This window comes from Homalodisca vitripennis, chromosome 3 (assembly GCF_021130785.1).
Source record: "Homalodisca vitripennis isolate AUS2020 chromosome 3, UT_GWSS_2.1, whole genome shotgun sequence".
Classification (NCBI taxonomy): domain Eukaryota; kingdom Metazoa; phylum Arthropoda; class Insecta; order Hemiptera; family Cicadellidae; genus Homalodisca; species Homalodisca vitripennis.
The window spans coordinates 138,444,102-138,463,280 of record NC_060209.1 but is presented as its reverse complement, the minus strand read 5'-3'; the positions used below and the strand labels follow the sequence as shown (position 1 = coordinate 138,463,280).

The window sequence follows — 19,179 nt, the reverse complement described above, 5'->3', positions numbered from 1 at the left end:
TTTCCGGTGTCTATCTGTGACGCAAATTTCAAATACTCTAATAAGATATTGATCCTACGAACAACTAATTACTTTCAATGTCCTTACTGTGTAGTTATATGTTAGGTTAGTTATCCATCTGAGGAAGAGACTAGATTGCAGATCTTAAAATGTAGCATTATTGGTTTCTTGTATCAGTAAACGATGGCAAATGTCCAAAAAATATTCTGTTATCTAACTAATCAGATAGCCATGTTCCAATTCTACAAAACTTTATCTTCAACATTGATGTCTATTTTTTTTTTTTTATTTATAAAAACTAAACAAAAGATTTTGTATTACCAAAATGAATTAAATTGTATAGGATTTACATAAGGATAAACCTAAAACATTTTATTGTTATACAATTGGTAAACGAAAAATGTATACACTGTATATAAAATATTTATTATAAACAACAACATATATTTATTCCATTCCAGGAGGTGCCGGCTCCACATCTTCTTGAGGCTCTTCCTTGATGTCAATCGTTAGATCTGGAGGTGAGCTCTAGAACAGGTTGGAATTGAAAAGTTAAACAAACATAATTAATCATGTTAAACAAACAGTTTATATTTATGGAAATCACCACTATCCGTTTAACTACTACAGGCTTATTAAAAATAAGGAATTATTACACTAAATTATACTTAACCACAATAATAAACCAACAAATTTCAGAGTCTGGACAACAAACACTCACCGGTTCTTGTTTTACACTGAACTCCTCAAATTGTGTGGTTGGAGCTCCCATAAGTATATCCATCACAGGCTGAGGAATATAAGCTCTCTGAAACATTAAAAGGCATTATAACATAAATAATAATCATGTTTTAAAAATGCTACATTTGTATGAAGCAATTTAAACAGAATTAGTGTAATTTTATAATTTTTGGGAATCTTTCCAAACCAGAAAAATATTCCAGGCAATACTCCCATTTCGTAAGTTTCCTCACACTAGGAATATTCCCAACCAACATCACTAAACATAAGGGAACAAATGTTACAGTATATTCTTAGAAAACACCTCCAAAACTGACCTAACAGCTGAACAGCAATCCCAGCTTTATTCCACAGTTGGTTTGTGTAGTGTAAAATTATAGCACGTCTATTAATATTAACAAATACACACACGCACGCACGCACGCACGCACGCACGCACGCACGCACGCACGCACACGCACACGCACACGCACACGCACACGCACACGCACACGCACACGCACACACACACACACACACACACACACACACACACACACACACACACACATATATATATGTATATTTGTTAATATTAATAGACGTGCTATAATTTATATATACTGTTGCAATAAAAAGAACCACAATGGGTTGGAAATGTAACCATAGTTTCAATTCATCAAGTATTCTGTGTATAGTATTTTCTGTGAAGACAACTGTCTTTACATGTCCCCACCCTTACTACTTTACTTTTCTTTTCTTTGTTATTACTTTAAATGTATGCTAAAAGTCATAAAGGTCTGCTATAATTTTTCAGCATTCAGCAAGTACCAAAATATAACAATACGATTAGTTTATTAAATCACCAAAATAAAACATAATAATCCATGTCAAAATTAAAGGTTTTATTCTTAATTAATTCAAGAGAGTTCACAAAAATCTATTTAGGTTAATAATCTAAGTGCATTGTAAAATCGGTTCTGAGCTAAGAAGGTTATTCAAAAAGTAAGGTCAGATTCGCTGTAAGTATTTGAATTTGGCACCAAGGACAAAACACACATAAGTCACTCCCGGCATGCCTTGCACGTCAAGCGCTGCCATTAGCGTTGTTACTGTTGTGTGCTGTTTATAGTGTCAGTTCACTAGGTTTAAGACAATTGATCAGCCCGCCAATTGTGAAGTAAGGGTAGTGATACGGTTTTTGTTTACAAGAAACATTTTAGCAGCGGAAATTCATTGGAAGATTACTGAAAGTTTACGGTTCCAACATAATGAGTGACACCAGTGGGAGCTTTTAATGAAGGACGGGAAAATGTGCATGATGAACCACGCTCAATGCAGCTTACCAAAAAATTTGTGAGGATCAACGATTCACTATGTCAAATTTAGATGTATTAATTTTACAATACGATTCATCGACACAGATGATGAAGTAAAAGAAGCAGTTAAATACTGGACTTATCAGAAAATGACACCAAAATACCTACATGCCAAAAAAGGCTCTGGGCTTAGAAGCAAATGATTGATAAGCTTATAGCTCTTTATTACCACGTCTTGAATATAAACAAATCACTCTCAGATGGAATCACGCACACTTTGGTATTTCCTACTCTGTATCTTTTAATATACTTACTGATAAAAACGTACTGCAGACAAAATTAATCTTTTCTAAATAATAGGTTTTCACGATAAACATTAGATAGTACATAATTTCAATCACATATACCTGAGTGTCAGTGAAGCTGAGTACATGCTCGTGCAAGGGCTGTCGCAAGTCAGGGGAGTTCTCCAGCACATCTGCCAACTGAGGTGCCGGCAACTGCAGAAGTACCTGGAAACTTTGTGGTTTTGTGCGTTGGCAGCATTTGATGAAGCCTTCCCATACTTTCTTTTGTTTCCAGACCTGCATACAATTAATTAGTTAAGACAAGGAGGAAATAAAACCAGAATTAATAATTGCTACTAAAATAAAGTATGTATAAATGTAGTTGTTTAATGGTAACCTCCAATAAATTATCCTTGGAACATAACTATACCTTTTATTTTTATAACAAATAAAATCAAGAGTGAATGTTTAACGGCTGATTGAGATGTAACCCTGTTTAATAACACACTTGTTCCTTAGATAATGTTATTTGTAACCAACGGCAATCAAGGACATTTTACAATATTAATTGAAATCCTGATGTCAGTGGTTATAGTCTTGCCTCTAATGATGGGTTGATTGAATCCAACACTGAATTCCACTTCGTTGCCACTTAACTGAGATCTAGAAACCTTTACAAAGCACTGTTATCAACAGAGTTATTGCAGACATGAGATGATAAAGGACTGATTCCAACACACACCATACTCAAAATCCGATCTCCAATCACACAGCTTGACTACTAGTGTAGTATTATGTCACTAATCCCATTTAATGGACAGAATTTTCACTTCAGTGTTTCATTTTTACCATAGTTTTTATATTTGTATTGAATAAGTTACGTCAGTAACACTTTCAGTTTCACAGGACTGCTTCTTTTTTCTACACATTTAGTTGCTATATATAAACCAAAAACAGATCCCACATTCTTCTTGTCTATGGTGAGGTCCCCTACAAAATTCAAAACTTCTAAAAATATGAGGACTGATGATAATGATCGTATACTGTACATAGTAAAAGGTACGATTGTTAGTCTCATAGTCATTCTTTCTACTGACAGTCAGATTGATCATAAAGGGTTTTGTTTGGAACCTGTATTGTGATGAAACACAAACAAAAGTGCTAGATTATTTGAATTTAAATGGATCCAAACAATCAATAATAAAAGAGTCTTGTGCAAATTACTATAATACACATTTGCTTTTTTTAGCATATTACCGCCATCTCAAAAAAGTTATTATTTCACAAACATATATACAGAGATAGATGATTTGAAATTTATATCAAAATTTGTCTTTTTTTCTTGGAAAGTGAAATTGGGCAATACAGAATTTAAAAAAGGTAAGAAATTTTCAAAATTTTGTTGAGCTAAGTTTACTAATTAACTATAAGTTTAATTAAGTATCAACCTACCTGTTTAAAATATTGAAATGGCACTCGTGTTTCCAACATGAGTAAAAATCAAGAAATCAACAAGTTCAAAAAGCATAATGTCAGGATAAAAATTGATATCAGATATGGTAAGTTGGTTTATTTTTTTTATACAGAAAAAATAGAACTTCTATGAACATTGCCATTATTACCTGTTTAAGGATGAGTCTTTGCAAAACATTCATGACAAAGCCAATGAGACGAGGATACAGACTCAAGGACTGTATGACAGTCCGCATCAGCAACGTAGGCAGGGGAGTGATCTCCATCAGCTGTTGGATCACAATCGCCAGGATCTCCTGTGTGTACGCCTGCTTCTCAGCAAAACAAAGTGACGTTGCTGTAAACAAACATCACTCCCTGTTGATAAAACTGAACCAAATGTTTTAAAGGTTTTTTTTAACTTATTATTAAAGTATTTAGAATAATTCATTACACAAAACATAAAATGACCATGTCTTCTATCCTAGATTTAGCAAGGTGTTAATCAACTAGTTAAGTGTCATTTGTATTCGAAATATATAATTAATGAGTTAACCCATATGTGCTCATTGTTTCTATATTTGAGGCAGGCAGGGAACACCGAAAATTGCTGGCGCTTTTGAAGACCTCTAGGCCTTGGGATTATATGGATTAAATAAATCTCAGCCTACATGAGACATATGAAAGGAAATCGTTGTACCTTTTATGACAGTCTTGAGCTCACACTTGTTGGGGTCAATGGTGTGGAGGGCTACGAGCAGATCTGTGGGACTGATGGGGGAGGAGTGCTCTGTGTGAGACCCAACTAGTCTGTTGAACACCTGCAACAGAAAGACCACCTCAATATACTGACACTGCTTTCTAGTTTAAATAATTGCAATATCCAAGAATCAGGTCCATGCTGTCTGGCTTACGTACCGGGCTGCAAAGTTTTCAATTTTATTTTTCATATTACAATAAAATATTTACAAGCATTAAAATAAATATAATATGACTCATGAGTCAGCCATGCCATTATAAGATTGTCCGAATGATGGCAGCACACCATAATGTATATATGTTTATATATATCAACACATAATGTTCTAGAGAGGTAATTAAAATCACAATTATCGTAAAACCTTTAACCACTTAAATTTATACAAATTTAATTTTAAAAGGAAATCAATTTTATTTACAACTTGAGGGAGCCAAGAACTTAATTGTAACAAAACTTGGCTGGGCCTGCTCCTTTTTTTACCTGCTTTCCCTCACTCACAATCAATTGGTACTTAAAACAGGTGATTATTTATCACCAACCTTCACTTTATTTGAAACATGCTTTACATTTGACATACTCTTTGTTGGCCTGATGCATGTTGACTATTGTCCAACCATTTCCTTGTAACAGACTTCAGATATAATATTATTTTAGTATTATATTTTAATTATACTTAAACAGAATCCTTGAAAAATAATTGCCTTTTATATTTCAATAGATTAGTTTTTCATGTAGAATAATTAGATTTTTTTTTTCGGAAATAAAATACAGTACTATTATGTTTACTTAATTAATATTTTAAAGTCAACAAAATTTGTAATATAAGATTTATTTACACTTTCTTACCTCTTTGACAACTATTGGGTTCAGCTTGATCAGTTTTGGAAGTGCAGCGATGATTTCTTGTTTTGGAAGACCGTTGAGAACAGGAATTAGGAACCGGACATCTGACACCCGGGATTGATACAACTCCCTCACCCGGGCAACTAGTTCCCCACTGGGAGGTGCTGTAAAAACAGTTTACCATAAAAATTGTTCTAATAAACCATTGTATTTTCTTTATAGTAAGCAGTAAGTATTACATTAGAAAATTCTTAGAATTCAAATGCTTCATATATGTTCTTTCTTCTATTTTACAGTAACATATATAATTTAATTCCGTGGAAAGATTTTAAATTTAAATTTAACATTTCACTTACACTTGTCAGTGAGTATATGGATGATCCTCGTGACAAGAGTTTCTGAGCCTTTGGGACAGTCTTCAACCAGTTTCAGTAGCTGCGGAGAGTGCATGCCCATTTTACGTATTGGCTGCTCCACCACACGTAGTATTGTTCTCTTCACATCTGCACCAGTGAGTACGTACGTAGCCGCCAACCTGCTCCAACATTACTTCAGAATTAGGCATATTATAACATTATGCAGAACAGAACACTAAGAGTTCTTATAAACAGACTGATTTTATAAACAAAATATTGAGATAGCTAAATATTAAGGATTAACGTGACTGAAACAAATCTGAACTGAACACTTGTAGACCTGGAAAAACTGGATAATCTTGAAATATTAAATCATTTTTAAACTCTGAGATTTAAACTTTTGAAATTAATTTGAAAATTTTATTATTTGTTATAAATTTTCCTCAATATAAATGCTCTAGCTAAGAATAAGTGTCTAAATTTGCTAATGGAGTATTACTGTTTTCTAATTTTATACAAAGGAGTTTAATGTATAATTTGACTCCTGCTTGATATTTAAAAATAAATAATAGTATTTTTTAGGTCTAGGGATTCAATTGTACTTGTATGTGTTGTATTCAAAATAATTACTTCCCAATGATTTACATTTAAATTTTGAAAGTAAATCTAAATCTTTTCTATAAACAAGGTAAAGTCAAACATTTTAATTCATATGGCTTTTTAAAAGATTTGAATAAGAATTCAAACTTAGTTAATCATGTACAGCAAATCCATTTGGTGTCTCACACAGGTTTATCATTTATTACAACGTAAATGTTATCTAAATTAACAAAGTTGAGGTGAAACTAAGAATAATGGAATCCATAACAGGTCAGGGTAAAATCAATTGACCTTGGTTGTTTATAATGGCCACAAGATATTTATATGGATGTTAAGAGTTCTCGATATTTTGATTTACTGTTACAAATTTAGTTCACATAAAGTTTTACAACAGCATCATCAGCACTAACGTAGCCAATGACAATAAAAACTCATGCTATTGTAAGGATAAATAAAAGCTTGGACACAGTAATTTTTCACTCTATGAGGAACCCATGCAATATCATGGAAACTGGTGGATAACTGAGTCAGGTGATCAGAATAAGTGTTTATGGTAGCTGATCTCAATAAATAGTTAAAATTTCAGCCGCTACACAAGGATGAATATAACCTAAGAGGTAGTTGCCATGAGCATAACACTAGAAATAAGGGCCTAATTGATTGTAAATATGTTAGACTAAGTAAAACACAACACAGTTATGGTTACACTGGGGTCAAACTGTTTAAATAAGTTACCATTAGCTGCTAGGAATGTTACTGTACTAATTTTAAAAAAGTTTTACAAAAATTGGTTAAAAAATTAAAGCCTTGTATTGTGTTGAGGACTGGGAAACTGCTGATCTGAGTGACCTTAAGTTTTTAACAATACATAGCCTACCATTCTAGTCTAATATTTTATATGTTTTATGTAGGCCTTTACATTTATATTTTTAGCATAGAGTATTAGTCTAAGAGCTAGTGGTCGGCTACCTGTATGTATTTGACGAGACCTGGTTTTTTTGTACAGTGAGGCCCCTGTACCCCCTGTACATGAGATGGGGAGTCACTAAGCTCCAGGTGGCCGACTTGGCGGGCGCTCAGGTAAGACAGGTATCAATTTTTGGGCAATTTCGTAAGTATTTGATGACGTCTGCCGTTTTGTAATTTGAAAATATATATTATTATTATTATCGGAAAATAACAATGGCAAGACCATTATCGCGCGGATTTCATTGCGGCAGACAATTTTGAAATTGCTCAAAAAAAATAAAATTTTGAAAGTAATTGACGAGATCTGCCATTGATATATTTTATTTATTAGGGTCTTAAAAACTTATATTGATCATTGCAGACGTCTATATAGCGGACATACTTTAGTAGAAAAGAAAATCTTAGCTACTCCCTGATTAAAAAAATTGGGTAAAGATCATCAATTGTTGAAATACCCGTTGGGGCACCAACTTTTTTTTGTTGGATGTCAAAATTTGAATTTTATCGCCAAATTTCTTGCGAAGTTTTTCTTCCAAAAAGATGCGTTAAATATTGATGCCGGGCCTGAGCTTTCACTTAATTCTTTAAATATTTCAAGATACTCTTTCTGCAAATAACTCAGAAAATAACAACGTCCTCGTTTTATCACATTATCTTCAACTAAATGACATATTTCTTTATAAACAGTTTTCATGTACTTCTCGGGAGATGTGCCATGCAGTACGAACACGACTTTTCACGAGTGATCTTTTTTGATACCTAAAATTTTGCCGACAAATTTCATGGTAATGTACTTCAGATTGAGAGAACACTTTGTATTTTTGTTAAATTTTCTTGGTAAATTGTAGTATCTGGCTTTAAAGTTTAATAGGATACTCTTTTAAAAATTGATCCTTCTCTGAAGTCCGTAATGGGTCAATTTTATATCGAAATTGTTTCTTTTTTTGTTACAAAAAAAAAACACAAATTTGAGTTTTTGCAGAAGCTACAGTATCGGAAGCTACAGTATTCGAAAATTGAACATTCGATGATTTTGCTGAATCTGAAGATGATCCCTCCTCCAACGAAAGTTTCAGCTTCAGCGTCGATTTCTTTTTCTGCTTCTTTTGTCTCAAGAATGTTTGCATTGTTTTCAAGGGAATCATGTACACGTGTATCCTCAATTATTGAACTATCAGCTGATGTAGATGGCTGTTTCAATTGCAGACAAAGACTTTTTAGACTGTGATAGAACCTTTTTTTTTTCAACATCTGTCGTCAAATACTGCCTTTTTAATGCTGTAAAATGTCTTATAACAACTACTATGATATGCTGAATCATAAGTTTCGTCCGGTAAAATAATTTCTTTATATTTTAATATGTGGAATTTTCTTAACACGTTCGCTGCTAAAAAATTAAGTAATGTATGTTGCTAGAGGCTAATTTTTTTTTTATTAGTATTCACTTACCAATTTAGTTGTTGTGACACGGGTTGGTACAGAAAGGTCATCAAACACCAAAAGAAGCCGAATTTCACCACCATTTTGAAAACGTGCAGTAGATCTACCGCACACGCTCCTGGGGCCAGTCTCTCTTCGAAGCGCGCACCGTTTTCCTTATTGTTTTTGAAAAACAGACCACTAACGATTGTTTATAATAATACTGAGAACAAATCACTTAGTATAACTAAAAATATATTGATAAAAAACACTAAAAACTACTATTTACAACCCAAACCATCCTCCCCAAGGTACGCTTCATTAGTCATGGAAATTGGTCAAAACAATGTGGGACACACAAAACCCAGGCTGTCCATCACATTCTAAACACTGCCACATCACGTATTTTCTTTCTGCCATTTGCATAGCAAACTCTGCCACCTCTTTTGTTTACTTCTCTTTCCACAAGCCACTTTTTCTGTAATCCGTGAGGGTACATGGGGGACGCGGCGGCGCTTCAGAGGAGGTCGAGGAGGCTCGGGAACGTCCGGGAGTAGCTTGTCAATAACCTCCAGACGGAAGTCGTACAATGGCATTTTGTTTTCTCCACTTGATGTGCGAAACTTCGTTATAGAGATAGCGTGCATTCACTAACATCATCTGAATTACGTGGACAAAAATCTTTTTATTACCACCGCAGTGTTTTCCTTTCGCAAGGATAATATGACATCATTTGGTCACTGCGGTCCACGCCTTTCAATAAAATGGTTGTATTGAACAATTGGTAGTGGTTTTAGTCTCTCCAAACCACCTCGATTAATTGAATTCACCATGTCATTTTCAAATTCAGTGGATATGTAAGAGACAACGCGTTTGTCTTTCCATTTTGGCGACAACAACACTTTCGGCGTAGCGGGCGATGTTTCACCCTTTTTCAGGGTTTGCCGATTTGACTTCAGGAGATACGTTATTTTCTGTCCAGCCAAAGAGTTTCAGTGCAATATGTATTCCTACGGAGCAGGCTTGAGGCAAGAGTAAAACTATTATAATAATTATCCATAAATAAACTGTGGCCACAAATTGAGTTTTTCCCTTGCATCAGCTTCAATAAAACATTGGCTGCATGCCCCTTACCACCGTATTCATCTAAAACTCCGCAATACATAAAAAAAACGAAGTATTAGGCCATGGGGGTCACACAAACTGTACAGTTTTGATGCCGTACTTATGGCGTTTCCCTTTTATATATTGCCTAAAAGTACAACCGTCCCCTCCATAAAACCATTCCCTCGTCAATGCACAACTTTTTTTTGAGGATAATAAATTGAGTCCATTTTATTGTTGAAGTAGTCAATTAGAAAACTGTACTTTAGAAGCTCTGTTGTTTGGGTTAGGGTACCTTTCAAAATTAATGCATCGCAAAATAAGCATGAATTTGTCCCTGGCCATGAATTTTGGGGAAGCACGTTGAAAACAGCTTACAAGTTTTCCAATAGTCTTGTATTCGGGGTAAATTGTAATATTCCCATGTGCAGCAATAGGCCAATAAAACATTTGAGATCCTCCACGGTAATGTCTTTCCATTTATGGATTCGTGAGCCTGGGGTTGTAGTAGGTCCACAGAATAACTCCAACGCGTATCTATTCGGAGTAGCCACAATGCCCTCTCCAAAAAAATCACATCCAACCAGCAACAAGAAAAAATTGATTGGGGTAATCTCATTAGGCAAAGGGACTAAAAACTTTTCCTCTTTTGTAAACGGTACATCTTTCATACCTATAGTTTGAGGACTCCATTGTGGTGGTCTTACGTCATAGTCTGGGTCTTCGACCTCTGACTCATCAGTCTCGTATTGTTCATCGTCGAGGTCCGGAGCATAAACCAGGGACACCAGGGTCGTCTTCATAATCAGAATCACTATTAGCCACAAACTGACGTTCTATTCTGGATTCCACTAGTTCCAGGAGGCAAATCCATGTCTATTGTATTATAAGAATAACACTAAACACACAACAAAAACGGTAAAATTTCGAAGTAGTCTAAAAAACTAACCACAAAACGCTAACTGAGAACGGCGGACCACAAAAAACGCGGGAAAAGTATATCCCCACGAGCGGCAAAACGGACAACCATACACGACGAGTGCTGAGAGCACACTGACTGGGTTTCTAAACAATGGGCGCTGTGCAGTAGATCTACGTCATGCGCGCCTGGCGCGAGGCAGCCGTGCAGTAGATCTACCGCAAAAACCGCATTGAACGTGTTAACCTCAAAATCCTTTTACATTTTGATATAGTATCTGATAATGAAATCCCGCGCGATAATGGTCTGCCATTGTTATTTTCCAATAATAATAATAATATATTTTCAAATTACAAAACGGCAGACGTCATCAAATAACTTACGAAATTGCCCAAAAATTGATACCTGTCTTACCTGAGCGCCCGCCAAGTCGGCCACCTGGGGCTTAGTGACTCCCCATCTCATGTACAGGGGGTACAGGGGCCTCACTGTACAAAAACCCAGGTCTCGTCAAATACATACAGGTAGCCGACCACTAGCTCTTAGACTAATATTTTATGTACCTATTTGACAATGTCTATTACAATGTTGTATGTTGTTTTAATGACAATAAAGAATTGATTGATTGATTGATATGGTGTCACTGGGATTAAATTGAATAGTACTTTTGTTAAAACTACTGTATCAGAAGTAAGCTATACTGACTCATGAATGAGCTCCTGTTTGATGGGAAGCAGAACCAGGTAGAGGTAAAGACAGGCTCGAATGGCCTCCTCAGTCCAGTACTCGGAACGCTCTGGCCGCCCCTTGTCGGGACCAAACAGGACTTCTGGAGGCTTGGGTAATCGCAGGAACGTCAAGTACAGAATTGCGTATTCCTCGATGATAGACTGCAGGTCACTGCGTTTGTAGAGTGCATCGATACAGTTGATGGCTGTCTCTCGCACCTGTCATTGTTAGTGTCTTATTAGTAACTCTATCTTTTAATAATATGTGCTAACCATAAATAATTCAATTGAACAATAAAACATATTTACACCACCATACTTTTTTCAGAGTATTTACGACATGCAATATAATGCAACTTGTGGACACAATAACTGGTGTAATTTTTAATTGATTCAGATTAAACTTGGTGTACAGATAGGATTGGCACACAGTTTGGATGAGTACGTTATCCAGTCTTAACAGATAAAATGTTTCAAGGTAACCGCCATTCGAAATTTAGAAAAATACTGGTTAGATCCCTGTTATATGCATCATAACGCAAAAAAAAGTGATATTTGTTTATGAATTCCTAGGTTATTTACAGAAAAGTTAGTTTTTACAATTTATTATATTTAATTAGGTTTTGATGAAATGAGTTTTCACATTGCGGAAATAATGGTAAATACTATAACTGATCTAATTTATAGCCGATTCAAACTAAATAGAGAGCACTCACAGATTGCTTGAATAAGTTCGTTAGCTAGTCTCAACTAATAAAAGAGATTTTAAGAAGGTGGCTATATGTATTTGTGAAAGATTGTTACCTCAGCTATTTCTCACTATAAATAAAATAAATTACACTTTTTAATTATTATTGTCCAACAATTTCAAGTAACTATCCCTACTAATTTTTGTATGACTCTTTTGGGTTTCAAAATGGTGGCCATTTAAAATTTTTAGCCTATACGATAACATACCATTATCATAAGTGAATATGTTTATAAGATCATTTTGGATTGATTATAACTAAATTAAGACCATATTTTTACAAACAAATATACATGCTTATAATGATTTTTATTTGTAAGGTTTCAAGATAATGAAGTTTCTATATATTTGAAAGTATTACAAGTATATTTTTAAACCTTTTTAATATTGCTTCTTATAATAAGGTTCTTTAGGACAACAAAGCAAATTCTAGCTTTAACTAATAACTATTAATTGTATGAATTTTTATGTAAAATGCTTTAAAATGACTAAAACTGAGCAGCTTCAAAACATACTCTTACAAAAACACTTTGCAGAGAAAGGGTTAAAAACAAATTTAAAGTTTTATGAAATGTTTGTATGTTTTGATAGAGAACATTCCATTTTACAAGAACAAGTTAAGAAAATTCTACACAAAAGCTTGATTTAATCTTATAAACAGCTGATGACAAACATTTGAGTTCTAATTTTTGTATTGCAATATCTAAAAATTGTATAACAATAAATAATTTTTAAATATCCTTCAGAACTAATAGGCACTAGACATATATTTTTTTTATAGCTGGCTGATTGAACCTTGAATAACTAAGGGTAATTGATTTAGCCATGAAGCATGCATTAAATTGGCCAATTTATTCAAATAATTCTTTCAAAACCGAAAAGGATGGTTTATTTAAGTATTATTTTTAATGATAGATTATTTCTACTTTAGTTTCAATTCCTTCACTTCTACTTAATCAACTGACTTACATCCTGGTTCTCATGTGATGTGTGAATAAGAAGAGCATTGATGTACATAAGGAAGCGTGGAGGACGTCGTACTACCATCTCCTGTAGTATAGCCAGACACACCACCTCGGTGGAACAGAGCTCCTTCAGTATTTCAATAGCTTCATCTGTTATCATGGGAGCCTCCAGGTACACCCTGTATAAAAGCCTGAAACATAGCAGAGCATTGATTTACAAAAGGAAGTGTGGAGCGCATCATACCACCACCTTCTGTAGTATAGCCAGACACACCACCTACTGGAACACAGCACCTTTAATATTTCAATAGCTTCAACTTTTATCATGGGAGCCTCCAGGTACACCCTGTACAAGAGCCTGAAATATAGCAGAGCATTGAATTATATGAGAAAGCATTAATTTACACGAGAAAGCATGGTGAGCGTTGTACCACCATCTCCTGAAGTATAGCCAAGCACACCACCTCAGTGCAACACAACTCCATTAGTATTTCAATAGCCTCATTTGTTATCATGGGAGCTGTTATGTTTGTTCTAAATAACAGTACTTATGCCGGGGGCGGGTGAATCGAAATAAAGAACACTTTTACATTTCTTAAGACACGGCCACATGAGGGGTGGTGTGGCAAGCGAGACTGGGAGTTGACCGACTACTGGCTCAAGGAATGCTCGGACGAGGCAGTGACCAAAGGAGAGGGGGATCAGGTGATCTCGAGTAGCCAATGCCGTTTATTCAAAATCATACGATTAAAACAGCCGACACATTACGTCATATGGGGTGAGGTGCACATGTTGCAAATATATCTAAACTTACTAGATAATGATACAAAGAATATTCATATATAACAGGAGCCTTCAGGTACACCCTGTACGAGAGCCTTAAATATAACAGAGCATTGAATTATATGAGAAAGCATTTATATGAGAAAGCATGGTGAGCATTGTACCACCATCTCCTGAAGTATAGCCAAGCACACCACCTCAGTGCAACACAACTCCATCAGTATTTCAATAGCCTCATTTGTTATCATGGGGGCCTTCAGGTACACCCTGTACGAGAGCCTTAAATATAACAGAGCATTGAATTATATGAGAAAGCATTTATATGAGAAAGCATGGTGAGCATTGTACCACCATCTCCTGAAGTATAGCCAAGCACACCACCTCAGTGCAACACAACTCCATCAGTATTTCAATAGCCTCATTTGTTATCATGGGAGCTGTTATGTTTGTTCTAAATAACAGTACTTATGCCGGGGGCGGGTGAATCGAAATAAAGAACACTTTTACATTTCTTAAGACACGGCCACATGAGGGGTGGTGTGGCAAGCGAGACTGGGAGTTGACCGACTACTGGCTCAAGGAATGCTCGGACGAGGCAGTGACCAAAGGAGAGGGGGATCAGGTGATCTCGAGTAGCCAATGCCGTTTATTCAAAATCATACGATTAAAACAGCCGACACATTACGTCATATGGGGTGAGGTGCACATGTTGCAAATATATCTAAACTTACTAGATAATGATACAAAGAATATTCATATATAACAGGAGCCTTCAGGTACACCCTGAACGAGAGCCTTAAATATAACAGAGCATTGAATTATATGAGAAAGCATTTATATGAGAAAGCATGGTGAGCATTGTACCACCATCTCCTGAAGTATAGCCAAGCACACCACCTCAGTGCAACACAACTCCATCAGTATTTCAATAGCCTCATTTGTTATCATGGGAGCCTTCAGGTACACCCTGTACAAGAGCCTTAAATATAACAGAGCATTGAATTATATGAGAAAGCATTTATATGAGAAAGCATGGTGAGCATTGTACCACCATCTCCTGAAGTATAGCCAAGCACACCACCTCAGTGCAACACAACTCCATCAGTATTTCAATAGCCTCATTTGTTATCATGGGAGCTGTTATGTTTGTTCTAAATAACAGTACTTATGCCGGGGGCGGGTGAATCGAAATAAAGAACACTTTTACATTTCTTAAGACACGGCCACATGAGGGGTGGTGTGGCAAGCGAGACTGGGAGTTGACCGACTACTGGCTCAAGGAATGCTCGGACGAGGCAGTGACCAAAGGAGAGGGGGATCAGGTGATCTCGAGTAGCCAATGCCGTTTATTCAAAATCATACGATTAAAACAGCCGACACATTACGTCATATGGGGTGAGGTGCACATGTTGCAAATATATCTAAACTTACTAGATAATGATACAAAGAATATTCATATATAACAGGAGCCTTCAGGTACACCCTGTACGAGAGCCTTAAATATAACAGAGCATTGAATTATATGAGAAAGCATTTATATGAGAAAGCATGGTGAGCATTGTACCACCATCTCCTGAAGTATAGCCAAGCACACCACCTCAGTGCAACACAACTCCATCAGTATTTCAATAGCCTCATTTGTTATCATGGGGGCCTTCAGGTACACCCTGTACGAGAGCCTTAAATATAACAGAGCATTGAATTATATGAGAAAGCATTTATATGAGAAAGCATGGTGAGCATTGTACCACCATCTCCTGAAGTATAGCCAAGCACACCACCTCAGTGCAACACAACTCCATCAGTATTTCAATAGCCTCATTTGTTATCATGGGAGCTGTTATGTTTGTTCTAAATAACAGTACTTATGCCGGGGGCGGGTGAATCGAAATAAAGAACACTTTTACATTTCTTAAGACACGGCCACATGAGGGGTGGTGTGGCAAGCGAGACTGGGAGTTGACCGACTACTGGCTCAAGGAATGCTCGGACGAGGCAGTGACCAAAGGAGAGGGGGATCAGGTGATCTCGAGTAGCCAATGCCGTTTATTCAAAATCATACGATTAAAACAGCCGACACATTACGTCATATGGGGTGAGGTGCACATGTTGCAAATATATCTAAACTTACTAGATAATGATACAAAGAATATTCATATATAACAGGAGCCTTCAGGTACACCCTGAACGAGAGCCTTAAATATAACAGAGCATTGAATTATATGAGAAAGCATTTATATGAGAAAGCATGGTGAGCATTGTACCACCATCTCCTGAAGTATAGCCAAGCACACCACCTCAGTGCAACACAACTCCTTCAGTATTTCAAGAGCCTCATCTGTTATAATAGGAACCTCCAGGTACACTCTGTAGAAGAGGCTGAAATATAGCACAGCATTGATTTACATGAGGAAAAGTGGAGGGTATTTTATCACCATCTTTTGTAATGTGACAAGCTAGACCATCTTAGTGAAACAGAGCTCTTTCAATAAGTCAATCATCTCGTCTCTAAGATGAGAACTTCAAAACACAGTAGCCTGAAACATAGCACGGTCTTAATACACATGAATCAAGTTGCTATTTTACGAGCCTATATTATTGCACTGAGTACACTAACAAACCTAATCATTTTAATAAATTGGGGAAAATAAAAAAACTTTTGTTCGGACAGTCCTGAACTAAACTGACCAAGTTCAAAACCATAACTGATGATACTATACTGTATTCATGACTACTATTATGTTAAGTTAAATTGTAGTGTTTGTGTATATGTATGTATATTTTTTTACTAAATATTAATTAAATGTTACTAAAATAATATTTAATGTTTAGTAGTCTTTTGTAACTCTTTCCTCCTAATTTGGAAAAGATAACTTTCAAATATTCAATCTGGAACAATATCTCATAGTTTTTTCTGACTTAGAAAAAGATCATCAGGTTCTGTCCTGATACTATCTCTAACACATAAATGCACTCACGTTTCCCTATCCTTGATATCGGGCCGGTGAATGATGGCACTAATGAGGTTGCGCAGTAGGCTACTGTAGTTCACCTCAGGGTTGTAGTTCTTGGTCTTGAGAGCCGGTGGCAGCCTGTTAAACCCCTGCATGTAGCTGTACTCCTCGTACAGCCAGGCCAACGCCAGGTGTAACCTCTTGCGCAGATCTTCCATTATAAACTCAAGGACAGCTATGTAATAGAATAGTTCACCATCGTTAATGCAATACATTACACAGTGTATACATTTTAATATGATAGGTGGATTACACATCACTTATTATAGTCATGTTATTATTACTTGTGAATGAATAGTACATATTATTGTGATAATTTGTTAGTAATATGCTAATCACTCAACATAACAATTTGCATAAGTATGTGATTAATTTGTATCAAAAGTAGTAAATAATATGTTATTTTAATAAAACCAAATCTAGTATTGAAAAATATGTCAACTGAATTCTAATTTACTATTAGAAACATCTTGTATGTCCATTCACTACTTCATACTGTAACATAATATATCACTATGCTATGACTAGCAGACTTACAATACAATAATATAATAGCACAAATATTAGTAAGCAAAACTACAACAATTCAGTGCCGCTACACCTGCACTGGTTTGAATCTGATATAGACTATTGTGCAATACCTATACAAATGTAATGTTTGTAATCAAGCATAATAATTTGTCACACTGCATACAGCGATTAGTGAAACTGTAGGGCAATTAAGCAAATTTTTGAATGTACCTAAAGTTAAGCTCTAACCGATATTTAACATTTCAATAACAATTAGGATTATTATTATATTAGAATAAAAATACCACTACCTGCTTTAATCAGATGTTTTACAATAACATTGTAATAGCTTTTTAATAATATTTTTGAAGTTACTTTATATATGTTTGTGTAAAGATGTGAAACACATACATTTTTAATATGGTACACATGTAACAAAAGATATATGAGTACCAATGCAATGCAGTAAGTTGTGCGCGTGGTTCTTCTGTTCCACATCATGACTTGGTTGCTATTTTGAGTTTGCGTGTTTACATATTGTTTATGGTTACTTGATTTTTCATATTTTCTTCTTGATGATTTTTAAATTATTAGGATATAAATGAGTTATTATGAACTGTTAACTAAACTCCAGACAACAAAAACTTCTATTCTTTAGAAATTTATATCAGTGGCTTGAATGGCTGGACACTAATACTAGCCATATTTGCTTTAGCGGTAACAAAATGAAACCATTTAGTGTATTACATTTTTAGTTACAAATAACATACGAATCGGTATCGAATTTAGAATCGAGAATCTAAAATTTTGATATCAATATCGGAATTGAATCTTTTTGGTATTTGCCTAACCTTACTTAATATGTTCACCTAGTAGGTCCTCCAGCAGGTAGTGTAGTAGGTGCAGTAGAACCTCTATTTGCAACTTAGCAGTGAATGTGTTAACATGCTGTCAATATTAATATAATTGTATTCTTTCCTTTTTATTGGTATTACTATTTTTAATAATAACAAATAATATGTGTAAAGGAGTTGTTATATAGCAATATTATACAAAACCACTACTAGTGGTTGCTGTAGTACGCAATATAACAATTAGACTAAGTTTTTGACATTTTGTAATGAGTTTACAGTATGTAGTGAGTGCTTACTTTGCTTGACATCTTCACCAGATGTTGTCCCCAGGGTAGCAACCATTTTTGTGTACAAGGGAAATACACCACCGAATAAAGCATTCTTCTCTGTCCGTAATATTCTCCTGACAGCATCCACCGTCATCTTCTGTCTTTTCCTCTAAACATTCAAATTCCACGCTGTTATTTTATTTGGAAAACAAAGACATGAAAAATACAAAATATTGTAACAGATACTCTATAAATGCATAATTTAATTTAGCAGATAATTGTGTACTATATTAAAGCCGTTATGATTATTTTATGTATATTTTATTATTTGTTTGTATTATTTTATCTGAGATTTGAATTTGGTCATTGTGTGCAAGTACTTGAGGACAATAAAAATATTCTTACACTTAAAACTCTTAAGCTACAGATGTCTGATGCGCTTGACAGCTGTTGCTGTTTGTGTTCTTTTTAGTTTTATGTTGTTTTCATTGTATATTATAAGTAGACATTTTCTTGATCAACAAATCAATCCGGATATATTTCTGATTTTTAAATTGAGG

The 19,179-nt window shown here is 35.2% G+C and overlaps 1 protein-coding gene across 1 annotated transcript in view; it reads right to left on the bottom strand.

Annotated features, from left to right (window-relative positions):
- Nucleotides 1-405: 405 nt before the first annotated feature.
- Nucleotides 406-19,179, bottom strand: part of LOC124357553 (symplekin) — a 35,810-nt gene continuing 17,036 nt past the window's right edge. The window contains exons 11-21 of the mRNA XM_046809459.1: nt 18,647-18,788; nt 16,951-17,161; nt 13,194-13,380; nt 11,454-11,695; nt 5,738-5,916; nt 5,385-5,545; nt 4,479-4,599; nt 3,949-4,136; nt 2,447-2,623; nt 722-808; nt 406-528 (exon numbers count right to left, since the gene is read on the bottom strand). Coding sequence (XP_046665415.1) covers nt 448-528; nt 722-808; nt 2,447-2,623; nt 3,949-4,136; nt 4,479-4,599; nt 5,385-5,545; nt 5,738-5,916; nt 11,454-11,695; nt 13,194-13,380; nt 16,951-17,161; nt 18,647-18,788 — 1,776 coding nt within the window. The 3' untranslated portion in view covers nt 406-447. The remainder of the gene's footprint in view (nt 529-721; nt 809-2,446; nt 2,624-3,948; nt 4,137-4,478; nt 4,600-5,384; nt 5,546-5,737; nt 5,917-11,453; nt 11,696-13,193; nt 13,381-16,950; nt 17,162-18,646; nt 18,789-19,179) is intronic.